General features: G+C 45.9%; 1 protein-coding gene across 1 annotated transcript in view; it reads left to right on the top strand.

Moving 5' to 3' along the window:
- Positions 1–23,096, top strand: part of STK24 (serine/threonine kinase 24) — a 672,269-nt gene that overhangs the window by 324,868 nt on the left and 324,305 nt on the right. Inside the window, exon 2 of the mRNA XM_085622112.1 lies at positions 22,250–22,480. Within this exon, the coding sequence (XP_085478238.1) occupies positions 22,250–22,480 (231 nt within the window). The remainder of the gene's footprint in view (positions 1–22,249; positions 22,481–23,096) is intronic.

Raw genomic sequence — 23,096 nt, 5'->3', positions numbered from 1 at the left:
TGCTAACCAGTGCTAAAGTGCATGCGCTCTCTCCTTAAAATGTGGTAACATTGGCTTATCCACAATTGGCATATTTAATTTACTTATAAGTCCCTAGTAAAGTGCACTGAATGTGCCCAGGGCCTGAAAATGAAATCTGCTAGTGGGTCTGTAGCACTGATTGTGCCACTCACTTAAGTAGCCATTTAAACATGTCTCAGGCCTGCCATTGCAGAGCCTGTGTGTGCAGTTGTAAACTGCCATGTCGACCTGGCAAGTTAACCCTCTTTCCAGGCCCAAACTTTCCTTTTTAATACATATAAGTCACCCCTAAGGTAGGTCCTGAACACCTCAATGACAGGGTGCAGTGTATTTAGAAAGTAGGACATGTACTTTTAAGTTTTACATGTCCTAGTAGTGAAAAACCTTTACATTTGCTTTTCACTACTGCAAGGCATCTCTCATAGGTTAATATTCAGATTAACTTATTACATTTTGTAAGTGTAATTTCCAATTGGGAGGAGATGGAACCCCCAAATTTGATGTCTCTGGAATTACAATTTTTTTTTTTTTTTTTTTAACTTTTCAAAGACCTTTATTACAACAGTGCACAATATTACAGCTCCACGCCTACAACCGTATGGGCCGGCTACAATGCAGCATTCTACTGCGTTCCAAGTGCACGGATACACAGCCAGCAAAACTGACATCCCGGAGGTCCGGCAGCAGCTTCACATTACCCATCCTGCATACCATTTCTACCGAAAACACTGCGCTCCAAGGTTCATGAATATGTTAAAGTGGTCCCTTTTAACTCCCAACCCATAAAACAACTGTAAAAAGGAACCCTGGGGCAAGGGTGTCGAGAATCCAAACCTGAAACAGAAAGTCTTATCGTGCTTGAGTCTCACCGGGCAGACAGCTGAAGTCACTCCAAGTACTGGTCATGCAAAAAAGGCAGCAACAATGGCCGACACATCATGGGGACAGTCCACATTACCTGCGCCACACAATACTCCTCCCAGCCCTGTGAATAAAGCAGATAATAGGATGTACATGCAAGTCCCGCAGCCCCCCACATCTCCCATGCAAACAACATGCCTCACATATAGTCCATCTTCCACACTTCCATTCACAGCGTTTCCGTCTCCCTATCGCCTCCTGCAGATAAAGGAACTCAACATCATACTACCCTCCCCTCCTGCCAGCCTCTTTAACGTAGTAAAGCCACAAAAAGAAAAAGCAGCGTCTAAATACCTGTTGTACCTGACGTGGCTGCTCCCGCCACCTCACGGGGCACATCACCCTCTACAGTGGAATTAACTGCCAAGTACTCTCTGAGCGGATCCCAGATGTCCCTAGCTCTACTATTCAGGGGTTGTGTATCAGCGTATATCATGTTCTGGTCTTGACAATACAGTAAGTCATCTATCCACTCTTTGAATTTCGGAGCTCGGCCTCTCCCCCACCGACAAGCAACCATTCGCTTAGCTAGCAAAAGTGCAATACCTCCAAACTTCCGGTGCGCCTTGGGTATCTGCATAGTGTATCCCAGTAGCATCACAAGCGGGTCATACTCAATCGTGTTGCCCAGCATAGCAGTCAACGCCGTATGTACCTGCAGCCAATACTCATACACCCTTGGACACGTCCAAGCTAAATGAAGAAAACCGGCCCCCTCAGAGTGGCAACGTTCACATCTGTCGTTGTCCGACAGGCGGAACCTCAGTTTCCTAGCGGGCGTGCAATACAATCGCTGCAAAAATTTATAAGGAATAATCCGCAGTCTGCAGCTGGCCGATATCTGTGACGTGAGCTCACAGCAAAACGCCCATTGCGCCACCGTAACCTCCCTGCCTATATCAACACACCACTGCCGGAGCGCTTTACATTCTCCACACCCACTATGCTTTCGGATACTACTGTATAGGTGGGAAACAAAATGCCTGCCATCCTCAGACGTCAGCAGTACCTGCAGAGGCATCACCGTGTCAGGTTCCACTGGAAACTGCTGTATGATAGCCTTTAATCCCTGCCGCAACCGGAGGTTGTAAAAACTGTCTAACGGTGTGGGCTGGTACCCCTTAAACAATTGGTCTTTCGTTTTAAACTGGCCATTCAAAAATAGATCGCCCCAGTAACGTATGTGCAGTTTAGCACACATTTCCTGAAACCCCCCTTCCTGCAACAAGGATAATCCCGGATGGTAAACCAACGGTAGTTTCTGTGCATACAACAACGGAAGGTCAACCCTGCGGAGGATACGCTGCCACGCGTCTATCGTGCATGTCACCGAGTTGGCTGGCGCGTCCAGTACCCCCACCGGACCCTGAATAATACCCCGCAATGGCAGAGGTCGAACTATCCAATCCTCCACAGCCAGCTGTGGCATGAACGGCGTCGGCGAAAACCAATGGTACGCGAAGTGAGCTTGAGCACTCATGTAATACACCAAGAAATCAGGGACATCAAAGCCTCCGTCAGAGTATGGCTGCGTAATAATCGACCACGCCAGACGAGGTTGCCTACCAGCCCAGAACAATCGTAACAATTCAGAACGTAGCGTTCGGAAAAAAAACGCACCCGGACAAGTATAAAAAGCAAGGCAAAACCACCATTTTAATTAGCGAGGCCCTACCAGCCATGGTAAAATGTAAAGAAATCCACCGAGTCACATCTTCCGCTAGTTTAGTGACAGCAGTTCCGTAATTCAATCTTATCATCTCTTCCCTTTGTTTCGATACCTGTATCCCTAAATAACGAAGGTCCGAGTCACACCATTCCAGCGGGTAGTCCAAGGAAAATCGGGCCACCGCAGGAGTCAGGGGAAAAAAACTGCGACTTCTTCCAGTTTATCTGTATACCGGGCAATCTTCCGAACACCAAAAATTCTCTGAGCAGCGGGTTAAGGTTAGTTTGTGGATCCACAACATACAATGTTAAGTCATCCGCATAGAGGGACACATCTATCTGTCGTTGGAAACACTTACATGCACTTTGCTTGTGTAATTGCCGTATCCGACATGCCAATGGCTCAATCGCTATTGCGAAAAGCAATGGGGACAATGGACACCCCTGCCTGGTGCCTCTGGTTAATAAAATCGGAGCAGACAACTCCCCGTTGACTAGCACTCTCGCCGACGGATCAGTGTATAGCAACTTTATCCATGCCACAAATATCTTTGGAAACCCCATCCTATATAAAATAGCAAACAAGTAGTTCCACTCTACCGAATCGAATGCTTTGGTAGCGTCAAGGAACACAGCAGCTACAGGCAACTCCGGCGCCACCGTGTGCAGCAGAGAGAACAGAGTTCGCAAATTACTGGCCATAGACCTCCCAGGGATAAACCCAGCCTGATCCGGAAGGGCTATCCTAGTCATCAACAGAGAGAGCCTAGTGGCAAGCACTTTCGCCAGTATTTTAGCATCACAATTTATCAATGAAAGAGGCCTGTACGAATCGCAGACAGTAGGGTCTTTACCAGGCTTCAGCAATGATGTAATTACCGCCTCCCTCATTGTACCTGGTAATATGCCCACCTCCAGAGACTCCTCGTACACCTCCTTGAGCACCGGGGCCATTATATCAATGTAACATTTATAGAATTCCGCCGGCAGTCCATCAGAACCCGTCGCTTTACCATTATTAAGTGACATAATAGCCTCTCTCATTTCATCAAGTTCGAACGGGGCGCCAAGGAACCACCTATGGTCGTCACTCAACCAGCATAAAGCCACATCGTCAAGGAAATCACCCAATACAACCTCCCCCGCGGATTGTGCTGCATACAACTCCCCATACTGTGCAGTGAAGAGACCTAATATTCCCCTCGTGTCTTGAATCACAGCACCTGTCGGCGTACAAATCTCCAACACGTGTGTATTGCAACGCGGATGGCGAGCAATCTCTGCCAGAATTCGTCCCGGTCTCTCCCCCTCACAATATCTACGAGCCTGCCAATGCTTACCTCTAAATCTGGCCTCTCTGTCCGCTTCCTTTTCATATTTCGTGAGCCGTCCTTAAGCTCCGTCTCTAACTTCTTAAGTGCCCCTCGTATGTCTCTCAGAACCCCAAAACTCTTTGACATATAATAACCACGGATCGTCACCTTAAACGCCTCCCAGATGTGTTCCACACTGTCTACCGATCCTTTGTTGCGAGGGAAAAATTCTGCAATCTCTTCTCCGAGCTCCGTTTTAAACAGTGGATCCAAAAACGCCGTGGGTTGCATACGCCACATCGGGGCAGTTCTGCCACATCCCGGAACTGCCAACTGAACCAGCACCGGACAATGATCAGAGTAGGATCTCAGCAAATGCGTAACTCTACCTAGATTAGCCACCAACCCACGAGATAACAAACAATAATCCAGTCTGGCCCATGTGTTAGCGTATGTAGTAAAGTGTGTTCCCTCCCGCCGCCCAGCATGTACGAACCTCCAACTATCTATCAGTCCTCCTTCCTCCAATATACCCGCCAAAGCGTCCCGTGCACCTTTGTGGTAGGTATGGCTGCCATCAGACCTGTCCAATCCTGGGACCATCGCAACATTAAAATCTCCTCCCCATATAGTATGCATTGAGCCCGTGCACAGTACCTTTCCCCACAGCTGTGTAAAAAAAAACGGTGAATCTACGTTAGGGCCATAACAGTTTACGATTGTAACCGTATCAGTTCCAAGCCTACCCCACAACAAGCAAAATCTACCCTCTACATCTGTATGCTCACCCAGTCGCACAAACGGCACCGTTTTCTTAATCAAAATCGCCGTTCCCCTGGCATACCCGGAATACGAAGAGAAACTACGCACCGCCGCCCATTTGCTAGCCAGAGTATAAGAGGCACGGGGGCTAAGATGTGTTTCCTGCAATAAGGCAACATGAACCTGATGCTGTTCTAAATAGGCCATTACCCTCCTGCACTTCCTCGCATCATTTAAGCCACGCACATTCCATGACAATGTGGTAAATAAAATTCATTACCGGGACTTAATTTGATACAGAAACATAATAAAATAGCTCAGTAAAATAAGAGGCAGAATCCGTGGTATTAGAGGTTCGGAATGGGCTTTATTCCAATGATCGATTATAATCGGTTGCTCCAAGTTCCGTCACCACGAAGGTTCAGGAAGTGAAGTACATACTTTATTGACAGGAAGTGATTTTTATAGAACATACATTAAAATGAAACGAATGCAGTAGGCGTAACAATTGATAAGGAAAATGACGATTCATATGCGTAACCGAAAATGGGTGTAATAAGGAGTAAAAAGGAACATAATTGGTTATGATGTCATATATAGGTGGATCTATAAGATAATACTTGGCATAGATGCGCGCGCAGCAGCATGACGTGTGATTGACGTGCAACTAGGGGGTGAAGGGGACTTGACGTTTAGCTCTACATGTGGAGACGAAAAGTCTGGGGGGTCAAGTCAACCTAATCCCAAATCATATCTAACATCCTATGTTTAAAGAACTATGTTATCCACAAAAGAAGGACTCTCGGACAGAATCTATTCTATACTGACTGTGCGTGCGTGTACAAGCGTCTAAGTGTCTACACTTAATGCGAGGGGGTAGGAATATTCCATGGTAACAGGACTATGAATTACTTGCATAAAGACAGAGAAGCCGAGCCATTGCTCGGTAGCTGGAAGGAATGTTTACTTAAACTACTAGACAGGAATGCATCGGCTGAGGGGCGAAGCAGATAACTCGAAGGTGAAATACAGTTCTTGGCAGAGAATAGGCTGATGTCAGGCTTCGTGAGCCGCGCAGAGAATGAGACAAAGTTCATGGTCATAGTTGCAGGCTCAGACTGGAGCTTTCAGAGGCAGAAGGCAAGAAGAGTTCGATGACAGAATCAGGGCCTACTTGCCTGGACTGTAAAATGGCATAAGTGAACCATATAAAGCCGGTGGCCTTTCAAACTTAAGAATGGAATATCCGGCCTATTCATGGCGGATCTGACAAAGGACATGTTGGCGGTGGACGCACATGTGTTTGCGTCTTCATAACTAGAACTGGAGGGAACATACATGTACTTGTGATTCATACATGGAACCGTTGGGGTCCAAGATAGGGGACATAACTGATCAGAAAAATCCATATTTCCACATTCCCTCCTTGTCCCCTACTTGCCCGTTAAGAGATATCAATCTTCATCAATCCATTGATCTGTTCATATAACATCATTTGTTCTTCTTTCTTCTTCCGTGACGAATGAAATCTTGGTGGTGGAATACACGATGTGGCACACAGACCACAGATCGCTGGTCCACATTGTAGACATAGACAGCAACTGAATAGTATGAGAAGGCCAATACCTAGGAAGGATAGAACTCTCCATCCCCAGGCTGATATCACACTCCAAAACCAACCGGACCAAGTCCAAGTGCCTGGGTTCTGGTGTATCTGGCTTATAATCTTATGAAGGCGAGTTATAGCTTTATATACAGATGGCGAATTTTCTGGTATGAATACGCAGCAGCTGGATCCGATGACCCTACAAGCTCCGCCCCTATCAGCCAGGATGACGTCAAGGACAAGACGATTTTGAAGCACAACAATCCGCATAGCAGACTGCTCTTCTGTTAAATTGCCTAAGGCGGAAATAGTTTCATTCACTACAGCTTCAAGGGTTCTAGTTAATCTACGTATCAGCTTACTATTAGTAACAGTACCTATATAGGGAAAGATGCCTTTATTAAAATCTACGTACTTGTCCCATGCCGTCTCAGTATAATCGACAATTGGGAGATCTCTCCGCTCTCTGTTGTGTACTAAATGAATATTTCTATAATAATCAGGAGGAGCTAGGAAAACAGGTGGTAAAAGGAATGCAATGTAGCAGGTACCATCCCAATCTAGAGGTAGACGCATATATGCAGTCTGACCACATATAAAGTAGGAGTGGCGATAAGCTCTAAATGAAGATTTGCCTTGATCACTGAATTCTACTATAGTAGTGCATTTACTATGGCCCATATGTATGGAACCAACCTTTCTTACACACAATTCCCCTTTCGCTGGGAATACTGACATTGTTGGTAAAACTAGTTCAACTTCGGATTCGACATTTAGAACCATGAGATTAGGTGTAAAGTTACCTAATCCATATACTTCATTTTCTAGATCAGTTCCTGTTCCTTTGGGGCGACCCTCCTTGTCAGGGTAACAGACTTTGAATAAAACTAGGTTCAGATTTCCCCATACCCAATGGTCTTGGTAAACGGCTGTATCTGAGTCTATGGAATTGATTAAACTAAACCACGCTCCACAGGAGCCATTATGTGTAAACGAATGTGGAAAGAAAGGCAGGACTCCTTCATAATTCTGATAGGGAGGGAGCCGGCCACACACCCAACAATTAGTAGCATTACTAGTCTGGTGGGAATGATGTAACATACTAATGAAAGTGTTATTGCGCAGCGCAAGTCTATAAGACAATTCATGCGGGGGTAAGTCACTAAAAGAATGTTCAGCAGTAACATTGTAAACATTTCTGGCAATAGGGTAATATATGTGCAACAATATACTTGCAGTAATTATTAAAAGACTTAAGAAAAACAAGATTAATAATGTCACTATGCAATGGCTACGCAGTGATTTACAATACGCCTGTCGTTTCATCATTTTTCGTGGTTTTCCATGATTCAGGTCTAGAGGATACATGTCGGAGATAGATTCAACCGCTTCACCTAGGAGAGGACTTAAACAATCAAATCGTCCGACGGTCTAGGCCTTAGTTTTAGTTTATAGAGTTCCTTGCTGTTGGTCTCAGCCAAAGGTAGTTTTGAGTCAATGGGTGAAGACACACGAGGTGGGCTATTCACATCCGAAGGAAGTCCATGAAATTTCTTGATATGACTTGAATGCACCCATCCTTTTCTGCCTTCGATCTTCACGGCTGTCCTTGTGGTGACCAGGACCAATTTGGGTGATCTCCACCTGGGCTCCAGCTGAGTCTTTCGGTCGAAATTCCTCACAAGAACGAGGTCCCCCGGAACTACGTCAAGGGGTTTCACCTCAGTGTTGTCGGGAAAGGTTGCAGCTACCTGTGAACGACAAGATTGTAGTGCAGACATCAAGGAAGCTAAGTAATCTGTCAGCATATTACAGTCAATATCAGTTATTTTTCGTGGCATAGGCGTCCCCCACATATTTGGTGGTCTGCCGAAGATCACTTCATACGGGGATAGCCCTGTTCGAGAGTGTGCTACCATTCTTGTGTAAAAGAGTGCAACTGGTAGTGCTACTACCCAGTCGACACCTTTCTCCCTGCATATTTTGGACAATCTAATTTTCAGGGTCTGATTATGTCTTTCTACGAGACCTGCTGCCTCGGGGTGTCGGACACAGTGGAATTTCCACTGATATCCTAACAAAAGTGAAACATGTTTCATTAATTCGGATGAGAACGGCTGGCCGTTATCTGAGTGAACAACACGTGGTAAACCGTATCGTGGGAAGAATTCTCGAACCAACTGTTTGGCAGTAGTCGGGGCAGTGTAATCTGAAACCGGGTATGCCTCCGTCCAACGGGAAAGAGCACAAACAACTACGAGAACGTATTTGAATCCTCGACATCGTTCCATCTGGATATAATCCATCTGGAGGACTTCAAAAGGGTGATCAGGAGGATGAAATCCACCCTGTTCTACGGGAACGCTTTTTCCTGGGTTGAACTGGCAACAGATCATACAGGTACGGACCTTTTGTTTGGCTGCTGCTCGTAAATGTTTATTGAACCAAATGTGTTGAATGCTATCTAGCATAGCTTTTTCTCCTAGATGTGCTGGACTATGTATAGTGTTAATTATAACTTGGACCATTGAATCAGGAAGGAACCACACAGACTTTTCCTTCATAATCCATCCTTGATCCGTTTGGATCCCTCCTAATTCGGTCCATTTCTTTATTTCATCTGGTGTAGCATGTGTCTGGATGTCAATTACGTCAAAAGTAGGATCTTTAACTGTCATACAATGTGTCGGCGTCGGGACTATTATCTTTGTCATATCGGATGTTTGTGTTTGAGCAGTCTGTTTAGCTGTTCTGTCGGCTAGATCATTGCCTTGAGAAATGATATCAGTGACTTTCGTATGAGCTTTACATTTCATAATTGATATTGCAGTCGGTAGATGTATCGCATCTAATAAAGCATGAATGAGGGGTCCGTGCTGAATGTGGGCACCGTGGGAAGTTAAATAACCTCTCTCTCGCCACAGCACGCCGAAGTCATGTACAACTCCGAATGCATAACGTGAATCAGTGTATATGTTGACTTTTTTACTTGTGGCTTGAATACAGGCTTGTGTCAGAGCGATGAGCTCTGCGGCTTGAGCTGACAAAGTATTTATATGATTTGTTTCAATGACTTCAGTATCTGTTGTGACTGCGTAAGCAGCCACTAACTCTCCTGTATTTGTTCTCATACATGAACCATCTACATACAATGTCAGGTCTGGATCTGACAATGGGACATCGGTTAAGTCTTGTCTGGGTTTCGTCGTTATAGTAATAACTTCAATACAGTCATGGGCTAGTGGGTCTGTTCCGATTACTGGCAAAAGTGTGGCAGGATTCAATGTGTTACAGCGTCTGATTTCTATATGTGGCTGGAACAATGTAAGTTCGTACCCTGTAAGTCGCGCTATAGTCAAGTGTTGTGTTTGCGTTCTATTTACAAGAACCTCTACTGCATGTGGTACTTGAACTGTCAATGGATGTCCTAACACTATGGCATCGCTTTGTCTTATTGCTAAAGCTGTCGCTGCCACTGATTTCAGGCACGCAGGAAGAGCCTGAGCTACTGGATCTAATGTACTAGAAAAATAAGCACATGGTTTGTGTGCTCCTGCTTGTTCCTGTGTGAGTACTGACAAGGCAGTACCTTCGCGTTCTGTAACAAAAAGTGTAAACTGTTTTCTGTAACATGGCGTTGCTAAAACAGGTGCTTGACATAAAGCTTTCTTTAGGCTTTCAAAAGCTTGTGTATGTTCCTGAGTCCAAGGGAGAACAGTCGATGTGGCTGCCTCCTGTGTTGTCAACTGAATGAGCGATTTTGCTAGAAATGCATATTGAGGGATCCACTGTCTACAGTATGAAGTGAGGCCTATGAAAGCCCGTACTTCCTTTTGTGTCTTAGGTATTGGCATGTTAGCTATTAACTGGATGCGGTCGGGTGTAAGCTGCCTTCCCTCCTTGGACAGCGAGTGTCCAAGATAAACAACTCGCTGGACACAGAATTGCAGCTTAGAAGGGGACACCTTGTGTCCCTTTTCAGCTAGAAATTGTAAAACTGTCAGTGATGCTTTCTCACATTCGGGTTCGCTTCTAGCGGTGATCAACAGATCATCGACATATTGAAGCAAGGCAGTGTTAACTGGCATGTGGATACTGTCAAGTTCTCGTTTCAGTGCTTGGCTATAGATGCTGGGGCTTTCTGTAAATCCTTGAGGTGCGCGTGAGAATTTAAAGCTACGTCCATTTAAACTAAATCCGAACAAATATTGGCTTTCCGGATCTATTGGGACGCTGAAAAAGGCGTTTTTAAGATCAATTACAGTAAAGAATGTTGCTTCGGAATCAATGGCTGTCAATAATGACGAGATATCAGGGACCACAGGGAATTGTGGCACAATGCACTTGTTTAATTCGCGCAGATCAATAACCAATCGATATACTGGCAGGGCCTTTGGATCTGTTCGTTTAAGAATCGGAATTATTGGTGAATTACATACATTGGAGTCTGTTTCCACAACTACTCCTTGGGCAATGAGCTCGTCAATGATTTGCAGCAAAGCCACTACAGCATCTGGGGTAACTTGTATTGTCGCATTCGTGGTAGTACCACTCCTGCCTTTAATGTGACTCGATATGGTGTAATATTCATGCAACCAACATCAGTAGGGCCTTGTGCCCATAGATGTGTAGGTAAAGTCTGCAGTCGGGGATCCATGTCTCTAGATACATAGTGACCTTTAAAATCACGTAAAAACAATCTTACTCCTTCCGGAGAACAACATATTATGGCTCCTAGAGCTTTCAGTGTTTTTATTCCTAACAGATTTTCTGGACATGATTTAGTAAGCAATAAATCGGTAGTTCGGGTCAAAGGTCCTATCGTAAGTGGAAGAGGTTGTGACACTTCATTAACAATAGGTTTTCCTGAAAAACCAAGGGAAATATTCTGAGAGCCTGAGAGGGGTGCCCCTGGAACTTCACTACGTTTTATGGTCGTTCGACTTGCCCCTGTATCGAGTAAAAATTTTCTGTCTTGGCCTAACAATTCACTATGTACATAAGGTCCTTCTTGATCTACAGGGATCTCGATAAGGGGTAAGTCAACTTCCCTCTCTAGGCTGGTTCATGCGTATCGTTGGTAATCAGGATAGTCGTACTGTGCGGTCTGGTACAGTTGTCGTGTCGTGGTTTGTGTGGCAGCAACGGGCAGCGCTGGTGCAGCTGGCACAAACTGTACAGACTGTGGTGGAGCTGGCATGGACTGTGCGTGCTGCGGAGCTCCTTGTTCATTCTGATCCTGTCTAGGTGGCCGTGGTCTTTCTTTTGTATTACCTATGGCGATATTATGTTTCAAAACTGGACAATCGTGTACGTAATGACCTGGCTTTTTACAATAATTGCATGTCCCTTTTACAGGTCCTGCTGAATCACCGGAATGTGTCATACCCTTTTTATGTCCTTCAGCTGGAACTGTCTGAGAAACTAGCATTTTCATTTTCGTGTCTTTCATGCGTCTGTGTTCATGTTCTTGTTCCTCTCTAATTCTATTGTGATGGTACTGTAACATTTGTAACATTTGTGATGGAGTGTTACCTTGCCAGGTACTCTCGAATTTTAATACTCTATTCTTTACTTGGGGCAGGGCATTTTCTACTAATTTTGTTACAAACAGATGTGGGTATGATTCGCTACTTGCTTTTATGCCACTATTTATACCAAAACATTTTTCAAATCGGGCATAGTAATCACTAGTGTCTTCATTTTGCTTCTGTTTACAGGCTGAAATTGTACCCCAATCTTCCTTTTTCGTAGTTAATAAACGTGGCAGTACCTGTACTAATAAACCTGGTAGTGCTTTAGTTTTATCCCCAAGTCCTGCTCCTGCAGTTCGGGCCTTTTCTTCTGCTTCTAATACTGACCATTCTATCTTTTGGTCTCCTACCTCCCACTCTTTTTCCCTGAGTTTCTCATAAATGCCAGCAGGCATTAATACCTTTAATATTGTCATAATGTCGGGATAGGTATACTCTCCCATGAGTAACATGTCTTTAATTTCTCGGTGAAAACCTGCTGGATCTTTGTCATGACTGGGTACCACTTTCTTCATTTCTAACAATTCTATTTTTGATATGGGCGTGTATACAAATACGCGTTTAAACTCATTGTCCTCGCCCTTTATTGGGTGTACTTCTCGTAAAGGATTCTGTCTGTCCATGTAATACGTGGTTCTTTCCTTAATGGGTAGTGAAACATGTTCTGAACATGCAAAAAGAATGTATTGCTTTCTTGATTCTAGTATTTCTTTAATTAATTTAGTACCTGAACCTCTCCATCTATTCATGAGTAATTCAGTCAATATATCAGGTAAGGGACCAGGGTCCGAATGCTGACTCTGATATAGTATAAGGAGTTGTTGAATCATATAAATCCCAGCTAAACGCTGTTCATCTGGGGTGAGATTCAAAAATGTGCGTGCTACTGTATCATCACTATATTTTCCGGGACTGTCAACCCAATGGACAGCTGACCTGGCTAATTCTTGTTCATCCATAGAATCGAGAAAATGATAACCCCTTCGTTCTCGGAGTAATTTGTCAGCTGCTTGGAACGAATGCTCGTTAGACCTTATATGGACTATGGGTGTTGGGAAACTCCTGTTATTGTCTGGACATATCGGACGTATTGGGTCAATAAGACATCTATTACTATTACAAGATCTTCCTCTACCTACATAGGCTATAGTGTCTGACTGTCCTGCGGGCAGTCCTGATCCTTCTTCCTCGCTTTGTTCGAACTGGTCTACCGCTAATCTTTCTTCGTGTAGGTGTTCTATTTCTTTTCGGATCTTTCGGCACATGGCTATTATACAATTCTGCTTATCATGTCTTCCTTCTGATATATTCTGACTCCATCTGGTAAGAATTTGCATTGCTTCCGGGTCTACCCCTGGTCGGTCTTGATTTCTGATCACACAATTTATGAGGAAACGTAACAGTTCCCCCTGTATCTCCACTTTCTGATATTCCATAGCTCTGTTAATACATTCAGAATCTCGCCCTGTTTGAACAAAATGATATATATTATCTAGATGCGCAGTCATTCCTGGTAACTTCCCTAGATACACCGCGGCTCGTCTGATACGTAATGATGCCAGGGTCATTTCGTCCTCTTTGCCGGGCACAGGGTCATATCTACAATCTACAAGAAGTTCCTTAAGCGTGCGGGCATTTATGAGTTTGGGTGTACGTGAATGTCCTGACTCTTGAAAAGTAAGTTTATTTATTCTGGGTGGTGTAGAAAAAATGTTGCTAGCACCTCCCGCAGCCCCATCTGGGGTGTCGGGTGTGAAAGGATTCGTTGAACGTGACACAGCAACTATAGGTGTGGACACAGCTATAGAAGCAGCTGTGGGAACAGATGTAGAAACAGATGTGCTTGCCGGAACTTGTGACACGATCTGTTGCTGTAGGGATACGGGTACTGGATCTTGGCGTTGAACCTCCCTGGTATGCGGTCTATGTGGGGCGGAATTAGCATATTCGGGAGCTGCGTCGTCTAAATATGAGGAGAGAAAGACATCTTCTGCGGTTCTAGGATGCCCCTTAGGATGTACCTTTATTGGGAATAATGGGGGCGGCAAGTCTTTCGGTATTTCTGGAGTAGCTTTAGGTAATCCTTCGGCTAGAAGGGGATACATACCATTCATAAGGGCACTTCTTTGTCTGTCTACTTGTTCTGATTTCACTCGGATACCTTCTTCAATTAATAAATTTTCTCGAACTTTATTTGAACTCTCTTTATTCTTCTCTTCCTGTCGGAGTGCTTTTTCTGTACGTCTATGAGATTCTTTACGCCATAACTCAACGGCATCTTTCTGTGACTGTCTGACTTTCCTTTTCCATAACTCTTCCTCGACTTTCATGATGCACTCTGCATCCCAGGTCCCCGCTGCGGGCCACCTCTGACTTTCTGGTAATTCCTTGGTGTAGTCTACCCATAAATCAAGAAATAATATAGCGTCTAAGCCATGTTTATGATACATGAAGTACCCTGGAGTGTCCCTAGGAGGAATAGGAACGGCTTCTTCGAGTACCCCTTTTCTTGTTGTGATCTGTCTTAATTTTGAAAAGAGCGGCATATTGAGAACTGATCTGATACTTGATTTAAAACAAAACTTAATACAGTAACCACGATAATGAACAGTCATTCATACCACAATATGCAGAACGTACTTAAAACATTTAACATTTAACATTTACCTGAACAATCAATAATGATGACGATCTAAGGAAAACTTAAATCACTAAACATAATACGCGACATTAACTGAATTATATACTTGATATACTGCTAAACAGTACAGATACACTGCTGAAACAGTGCAGACCGGATTTGTGTACCCAAACCCGTCTTGACCGGCACAAACTATGTGCACGTCAGAAAGCCTCCCCAGTAATGGTACTCACCGGGTAGCTCGGAAACGGAAGGCCTCGGAAACTGGACTGAACTTGAACCGGACTGGACTCGACTCGAACACTGCGGAGACTGGACTCGACTTGGGACTTCGGAAACTGGTGGGCCTCTGTATACCTCGGATCTTGCTCTCTCAGCTAGGCTCTGGTCGGGATACTTCGCACTTCTCACCGCCTCGTCTGGGTGTTGATCGCAGCCTCAGTCGCCCCCGCTTGACCGGAGGGAGATACAGGAAATCCTGCTGGTACGCGTTATTGTCCGTCCAGCTGTGGCAGGAGACCGGGCCTGCAACTCACCGCCGGCGCGTGAGATGAGAAAGTGTCCCTATTCGGGCGCCATTCATGTGGTAAATAAAATTCATTACCGGGACTTAATTTGATACAGAAACATAATAAAATAGCTCAGTAAAATAAGAGGCAGAATCCGTGGTATTAGAGGTTCGGAATGGGCTTTATTCCAATGATCGATTATAATCGGTTGCTCCAAGTTCCGTCACCACGAAGGTTCAGGAAGTGAAGTACATACTTTATTGACACGAAGTGATTTTTATAGAACATACATTAAAATGAAACGAATGCAGTAGGCGTAACAATTGATAAGGAAAATGACGATTCATATGCGTAACCGAAAATGGGTGTAATAAGGAGTAAAAAGGAACATAATTGGTTATGATGTCATATATAGGTGGATCTATAAGATAATACTTGGCATAGATGCGCGCGCAGCAGCATGACGTGTGATTGACGTGCAACTAGGGGGTGAAGGGGACTTGACGTTTAGCTCTACATGTGGAGACGAAAAGTCTGGGGGGTCAAGTCAACCTAATCCCAAATCATATCTAACATCCTATGTTTAAAGAACTATGTTATCCACAAAAGAAGGACTCTCGGACAGAATCTATTCTATACTGACTGTGCGTGCGTGTACAAGCGTCTAAGTGTCTACACTTAATGCGAGGGGGTAGGAATATTCCATGGTAACAGGACTATGAATTACTTGCATAAAGACAGAGAAGCCGAGCCATTGCTCGGTAGCTGGAAGGAATGTTTACTTAAACTACTAGACAGGAATGCATCGGCTGAGGGGCGAAGCAGATAACTCGAAGGTGAAATACAGTTCTTGGCAGAGAATAGGCTGATGTCAGGCTTCGTGAGCCGCGCAGAGAATGAGACAAAGTTCATGGTCACAGTTGCAGGCTCAGACTGGAGCTTTCAGAGGCAGAAGGCAAGAAGAGTTCGATGACAGAATCAGGGCCTACTTGCCTGGACTGTAAAATGGCATAAGTGAACCATATAAAGCCGGTGGCCTTTCATACTTAAGAATGGAATATCCGGCCTATTCATGGCGGATCTGACAAAGGACATGTTGGCGGTGGACGCACATGTGTTTGCGTCTTCATAACTAGAACTGGAGGGAACATACATGTACTTGTGATTCATACATGGAACCGTTGGGGTCCAAGATAGGGGACATAACTGATCAGAAAAATCCATATTTCCACAACAACACTATAATCCTCGCAATCCTCGCAGTATCAGCCATCATGTATCCACAGCGCTTAATCCAAATGGCCAGCTGTCAAAGAGGACTGTCTCCCATCCCACGACCCGTGCACATCGCAAGAGCAACCATATCAACCACAACTTTGGATTTTCATGACCCAGCAAAACGATATTACATTCCACTTCTCCCAGCCCCCGACTCTGTAAGCAAATACCCCCACCGTGGACCCAAGACACCCTCCCCAGTGCCTGATCTCCAAATACCCAAACCCAACTCGAACCCCATAAACCCTCCCCGCACCCACTGAAGCAAACCCCAACCTGCCAGTCTTGTCCCCACCCCATCCCTCCCTCAATTGCCCCAAAACACTGGGCAAAAACCTCCCCACACACCAAATATACTCTAGGGTATTCCCCTTCGGGGACCATAACTAGGTGGCACCACTAATTCCCCTCTCTAGCACCAAACTCACAATGTAACTCGGAGTCTGGCCCGATGACCCAGAGGGGTGTCCGGCGCTATAAACTTAGGCAACCTGGGTACCGTATCAGCATGTAACGCTATCAGCTGGCAACATAGATAGAACAACCCACAATATCATCAAATCGCCAAAGAAGCCCCCCCCATGCCCCCCGCCACCCCCAACAACTTAAGGATAAATATGAATGATGTACTATCTGTTATAACTATCTGAAAGATCTATATGATGTACAATGTGTCTAATGTAAAAATGGCAATAAAAATAAGTTTAAAAAAAAAAAAGGATAAATATGAATGCCGAGTCCAGTAGAATGTCCTTCTTAGCTGAAATCCCCACTCTGACCTCTCGCACCCCAAGCTTAAATAATCCATATGTACAATAGTCTATCAATGCGCACCCCACTCACTGTTCGCCAATCGCCATCTCCTGATGCACTGGTTCCGACTCCTCCTCCTCCCCTCCAGCAGAACGATTTGTACGCTTATAATGTTTGAGAAAATCCTCCACCTGCTGCGGATTCGTGAAAAACTTCTGTCGCCCTTGATACGTGACCCTCAACCTAGCCGGGTAGAGCAGCGCATAATCCAACTGCAGATTTCTCAGTTTAGTCTTCACAGCCAGGAATTTCCGTCGCTCCTCTTGGACCAACGGAGTGAAATCGGGGTACAACGTAAAGGAATTTCCCTCATACGATAGTGAGCGCGCGCTACGCGCTGCTTTCAGCGCCGCATCCCGGTCCCGATAGTTCAGCAGCCGGGCAATGATCGGTCTAGGGGTCGTACCCGGCTTTGGCCTAGGACCTAGGGCCCTATGCGCCCTTTCGACTATAAATTGAGGAGAGAAAACTTCGGACCCAATCGCCGCCAGGAACATCCGCTCCACGTACTCCTCCATTTTGCCCACATTGGTCGTCTCCGGAATGCCCACTATGCGGACATTACGTCTGCTTCTCGCCTCCAAATCCTCGTTCTTAGCAGCAATCACACGCAATAGGTTGTCCATCCTGGAGAGCTGCGAAGTGTGGTGGGTCTGCATGTCCTCAGAGTCCGAGATCCGCTGCTCCGCTCCTTTCAGACGTTCCTCGTGCGCATCTAGTTTATGCACCACAGCATCCATACGTGATGAAATCCTGTCGACTTTATCCGCAATTGTCGCAAACCCTTGGCGCATCTCGCGCAGAACTTCCTTCAAACTAGTCGCTGTGTCTGGTGACTCCCCCGATGCACCACTCGGGCCAGCCGGGCAATGAACGGCCTCCCCAGGTTTAGACGTCTTCTTGGTCGAGTCAAACGTGAGCTTGGGTTGTCTCGTATCCGTACGTCCCATCCTGACCGGCAATATATTGCTCCTGGTGGATAAGGGCCACCTCTGGATCCCAGCACCTTGGCTCGATAGACTACAAGCTAGAGGGCGCAGCAGGGGACCCACCAACGACCCAGTATGGACGACCTCTAATGTGGGCTACAATCGCAGGTCACAGGTCCTCAGAGCCATCCGCGTTTCCCTTCACAGCACGTTATCCTGCAGCCACCCAGCAGAAAGGGCACACGACCACCTCAGACAGCAAACCCAGGGGGAGGCAGCCACCTCCTGATCCAATCTGGCTCCAAACCGGTCAGTCAGCTCTTCAGCACCGCTTTCCACGTCCTGCCGGTAACCACAAGCAGTCAACACCAATAGATCCTCGTTTGGCACTCACCGCACCATAGGCCTTGTGAAAGAGTCACACCACACTCAACTGCTACGCAGTAGTGAACCACGCTGGCTCCGCCTGGGGGCCACAGCGACGTGCTTCTTGGCCACCCTAGGCCCACCTTTAACTCTCGCAATCCGGAGGGCACACGCATCGGTCGAAGCAATCCCTCCCCAGGGAGTTCCGTGAGCCAAATCCCCTCCACGGCTGAAGCCCATCAGTACTGGCCTCACAACACCAGCGCACCGTCTCTGCTCCTGCGCACAGTCCCTTCGGATCACACCTCTCCACCTGAGGATATCGCCACAGCGTACACGCTCCCCAGGCAGGGAAGGGAGAGATCTCACCTGCAATGTGCCAGTCCAATCAGTGCGTGGGTGGGTGGGTGCGCCTCAACCAGGTACCAGCCTGGGGCCTGCAAAATCCCCCGGACAGCTTCTATAGTTCCCTCCGCGTCACCAGCAAAGTCCGCACTCCAGACGGGGGGGGGAAGCCACACTGCCACCACACCGCCACCACTCCGAGTTATTCACCTCTCTCGGCTCCACAGTTCCGACCCTCCAGCCTGCGGGGCCCCGCCGGATGCAGCTCTGCACACGCGATCAAGAGGCCCGCAGCCTGAAAGAACGCCGCGCCCTCGCTTACGATCATCAGCCGGGCACTTCGCCTCACGTCGTCCAGCGTCCAAGTCCGCTCAAACTTCCGAAGCGGTTTGCGGCCGGTTCCGCCCACCTCCGTCCCTGAAACTTGGGCAGGTGATGTCGGGACGATACGGCAGCCCGCCGATGCAGCCACAGCCCCACTAGCCGCCTAATTAGGATAAATATCTGGATAATTAACGCCGGACTGCGGGAGCCCTACACGAGGGCTGCCATTCGCTAGTGCGCCACCTAGCGTCCCACTCTGGAATTACAATTTAAAATCGCAACTTATGGTGAAGTTGGATTTTAAATTGTGATTCTAAAAATGCCACTTCCAGAAAGTTGGCATTTTCTTACTTTAACAATTTGGTGCCTTCTGCTTGTCTCTGAATGCACCTTTGGGGTTTGTGCATTTCCTCTAGTCAGCCACACACAAAGTGAACTTATGTGTGACAAATGGACTATCCACATCCTGATGGCCATCTTGGTCAGAATGGGAGGGAGGAGCTGCCCATTACATCTGAATAGACTGTGTCAAGTCCCCACACAAAGGGCTGCATACCCTCATGTAGTGAGTCTGGAGCCGGGGCAGGAACTCCGTGCACTTCAAATGCCTCTCTTTTAAGTCTTCCCCACATCAAAGGCACAACTGGGTATAAGCACTGGACTTCTGACACCACCAACTCAGCACACTTCTGAACCTCTGGATACTCTGCCAGGAAGAAGGACAGCTGTACTGCTGAAAGGACTGTCACTCTGCTAGACTCCTGCTCTGCTGTGCTGACCAGCTACTTGCTGCCCTCCTTGCCTGGGAGTGAGAAGGACTGGACCTGCATCTCTATAACCCAGAAACAAAGTGACTCCAAACGTGTGCTGGCTTTCCTCCTGTCCTAAGTCTCAAGGACATCAAAGACTTAAAATCATCCTGCAACAACACCTGGACTTTGCTTGCTGCAAGTTTTGCCCTACCAAGTGGTGCCAATCCAGTCCTGGGCCCTTGGAAGCAGGTATAAAGTGCTGCAACTACCAAAATCCGTGCATCGCTGTCCTTGCATGGCTTGGAACTGGCGCTTCTCCCTCAACGCTGACGCATCGCCGCTACTGCAAAGACCGGAGACATTGCATTGCCGAGCTTGTGCCGTATCGCCTCGAGTTCCCGACGCATCCTTGAGTTGTGCGGCTCAACGATGATGCATCGCCTACTTCTTGTGGTATGACGATGATCCATTTCTGACTTGTGCGGTCTGGAACCAAAGTATTGCCTATATCCAAAGAGATCGACAACGACATATCGCCTCCACTTTTCCACATATCAGGTCTTCGTCGACGATGCAACAAGTTACTTTTCAGTGGGAGAAGGTTGGTCCCTGTATCCATCCCGCAACCCATCACAGATGGCCTGAACTTTTGGATTTGACCCGGTCTAGCGTAACCAGATAGCCCTGATTGGCGCTTTATGCTTTTAAGTACTATATTTAAGTTTAATCGTTAACAATTCATATCTTTGGTTGTACTTATTGGATTTTTGTCATTTTGGTCTTGTTTTGTTCATTAAATTATGCTCTATTTCTCTAACCAGGTGTGGTATCTTTTTTTGTGGTGGTTTCACTGTTTTACTGTTTGACATGTTGCACAACTACTTTACACATTGGCTCTTAAGGTAAGCCTAACTGCTCTGTTCCAAGCTACCAGAGAGTGAGCACAGGTTAATTTATGGTGTTTATCTGACCCTGACTAGAACTAAGGTTCCTGTTTGGACAGGATGCATACCTCTGTCAACCAGCAACCTAATTTCTAACAGGTAGGCTCAAGGGTCAGGACTCCAGCAAGCCATTCTACTACTCACAACTTTATTTTATATTTACAGACCTGTGGCAGCCAGTGGACCACCCAAAAAGGTTCCCGATTTGCTTTTGTCAAGAGCAGGAGCAAATTCTGTGTTTTAGGTGGGAAAAGGGAGAGAACACCTGCAGAGTCAATAGGTGGGGGTGTTTGGGAGACTTTTCTCCACTGGGAAAATATTTTCCTCATTTTGAAGAGTTATCATTGCAATCCATGGATGTGTTACATTTACGCTGTGGAAATGTAAACTTGCTACATATCCAACTGATAAATGTTTATGCATGTCTGAACTCCGGGGAACTTTAACAGTTACAGCTTCCCTTCGTTACTTCTGAAATTTGTTGCAAATTCCACAATAGCCCACAGGGCAGCCAAGGAAAAGAAATTGACTCATTTTCATGGTGCACACCCCCATGCAAATAAGGAAACGCCCTCTAGCTATAGCACTGGTGCAAAACATTCACCAGTGCTATCTGTATTATTGAAGGGGCCACGCAAGAGTCTGTGACACCTTTTGTAATACCAAAGTGCCCCGCGGGGGCAGAAATCAGATACAACTGCCCTTTGCGCCCCCAGGGCACTTCTGTAATATGGGCCCTGGTAGTCATTCTACGAATCTGTGTGTCAGTGATATCCAAGACACTGCATAAAATGTCCAACTATCAGTGATCTTAGATACTGATAGTTGACAACTCGATGTGAAATATTTAGAAGGATTCGTCAAGCCACAGTTACACACACAGACCCTTTTATCTTTCCTAGAAAAGCCTGCCTGTTTGCATTCTATTAGGTAAAATACAAATCTCCTTGTTCTTTGTTTGTCTGCTCTTGCTTGTCCCAATCCATCAATTTTAAAACAGGAAGCTCTGGCCTGCTCAATTATTTTTCACAACTCCTATTGTTTTACTAACGTAATAATTCCTATGTGTAAAACGCGAGCAAATCGCCCCTTAAGGGTTTCAAGGCGCTGTGGGCCATCGGGGAGATTAAGTGAGCTATTGCCCAGAGTCACATGATGCTGAGCTGGGCTGCCGCTGGCGATTGAACCATGAACCCTGCACTCCGGAGTCAGCCCCTGTGGTCACTCTGGCTGCTGCGCCACACTTCTCCGCATAGAATCAATGCTGGCCTTAGCCTAAGTGTCAACAACTGGCGCCCTGGGCAATCCATGCAGTTGGTGCCCCCAAATTAATTTTTCAATTTAATTTGTGTTGGTTACTCAAATTTGGTGCCCCACTCAACTTGGCACCGTAGCACATGACCAGCACCTACTCAGTGTGCATGGACTATCTTTGCCTTGCTCGCTAAATATTGTAGGTGAAAATGTTTGTTTTTAAAACCACAAAAAAATTAACCTTCTCGTTTTCATTTTCTTTCTTTCAGAACCTGAAAGCTGATCCAGAGGAACTTTTTACGAAGCTGGAGAAAATCGGCTTTGGCTCTTTTGGGGAAGTGTTCAAAGGTATCGACAATCGGACTCAGAAAGTTGTGGCTATAAAGACCATTGACCTGGAAGAAGCCGAAGACGAAATCGAAGATGTCCAGCAGGAGATCACTGTGCTAAGCCAGTGCGACAGCCCATATATAACAAAATACTATGGCGCCTACCTTAAGGTAAGGCTTCCTGGGAAGACTGTATCTACTATTTACAGCCGGGACATCTTAAGGATTTTGGGGGCCCTTTGCCAAGTGTATTTTGGGGGCTCTGTTCGAAACCGCTTTGGATTCATGATTCAATTCCAGCTCTTTCATGCCCTCTTTGGCCAGTGCACAGGCACATGCGTCCAAATTCTAAATGTGTTTATATCTAATATTCAGGGATAGTGACAATATTGTAAGACAGCAGCAGCTCACTAATATTACTGCAAATAATCTCTGTGACTCCCTCCCATTTCTCATATTTGATCTAAAAGAAACTTTTTTATGGATGCTGCTTAAAGCATAAACACAACATTTCTCTGCAAAATGTCTGTAATTGAGTCACACATAACCCACATTAAAAATAAATTAATGGAAACTGATTTTAAAACAATTTGTTTCGGAATTATTCAAGGTCATCAGGGCAAGACTCTCTGCAGAACAGAGCTGGCTTTATCAGGGGGACCCTGAAAGGATGGGGCCCTGGGCCACAGACCAGTTTGCCATGCCTTAAAACATCTCTGACTTACAGGCATGACCCTAACAAAACAGCTGTCAAGCTAAGTAGACTGAGAAAAACTAAGATCAAAGA

This window comes from Triturus cristatus, chromosome 8 (assembly GCF_964204655.1).
Source record: "Triturus cristatus chromosome 8, aTriCri1.1, whole genome shotgun sequence".
Classification (NCBI taxonomy): Eukaryota; Metazoa; Chordata; class Amphibia; order Caudata; family Salamandridae; genus Triturus; species Triturus cristatus.
The sequence above is the reverse complement of the archived record's forward strand: the minus strand, read 5'-3'. Positions and strand labels throughout refer to the sequence as shown.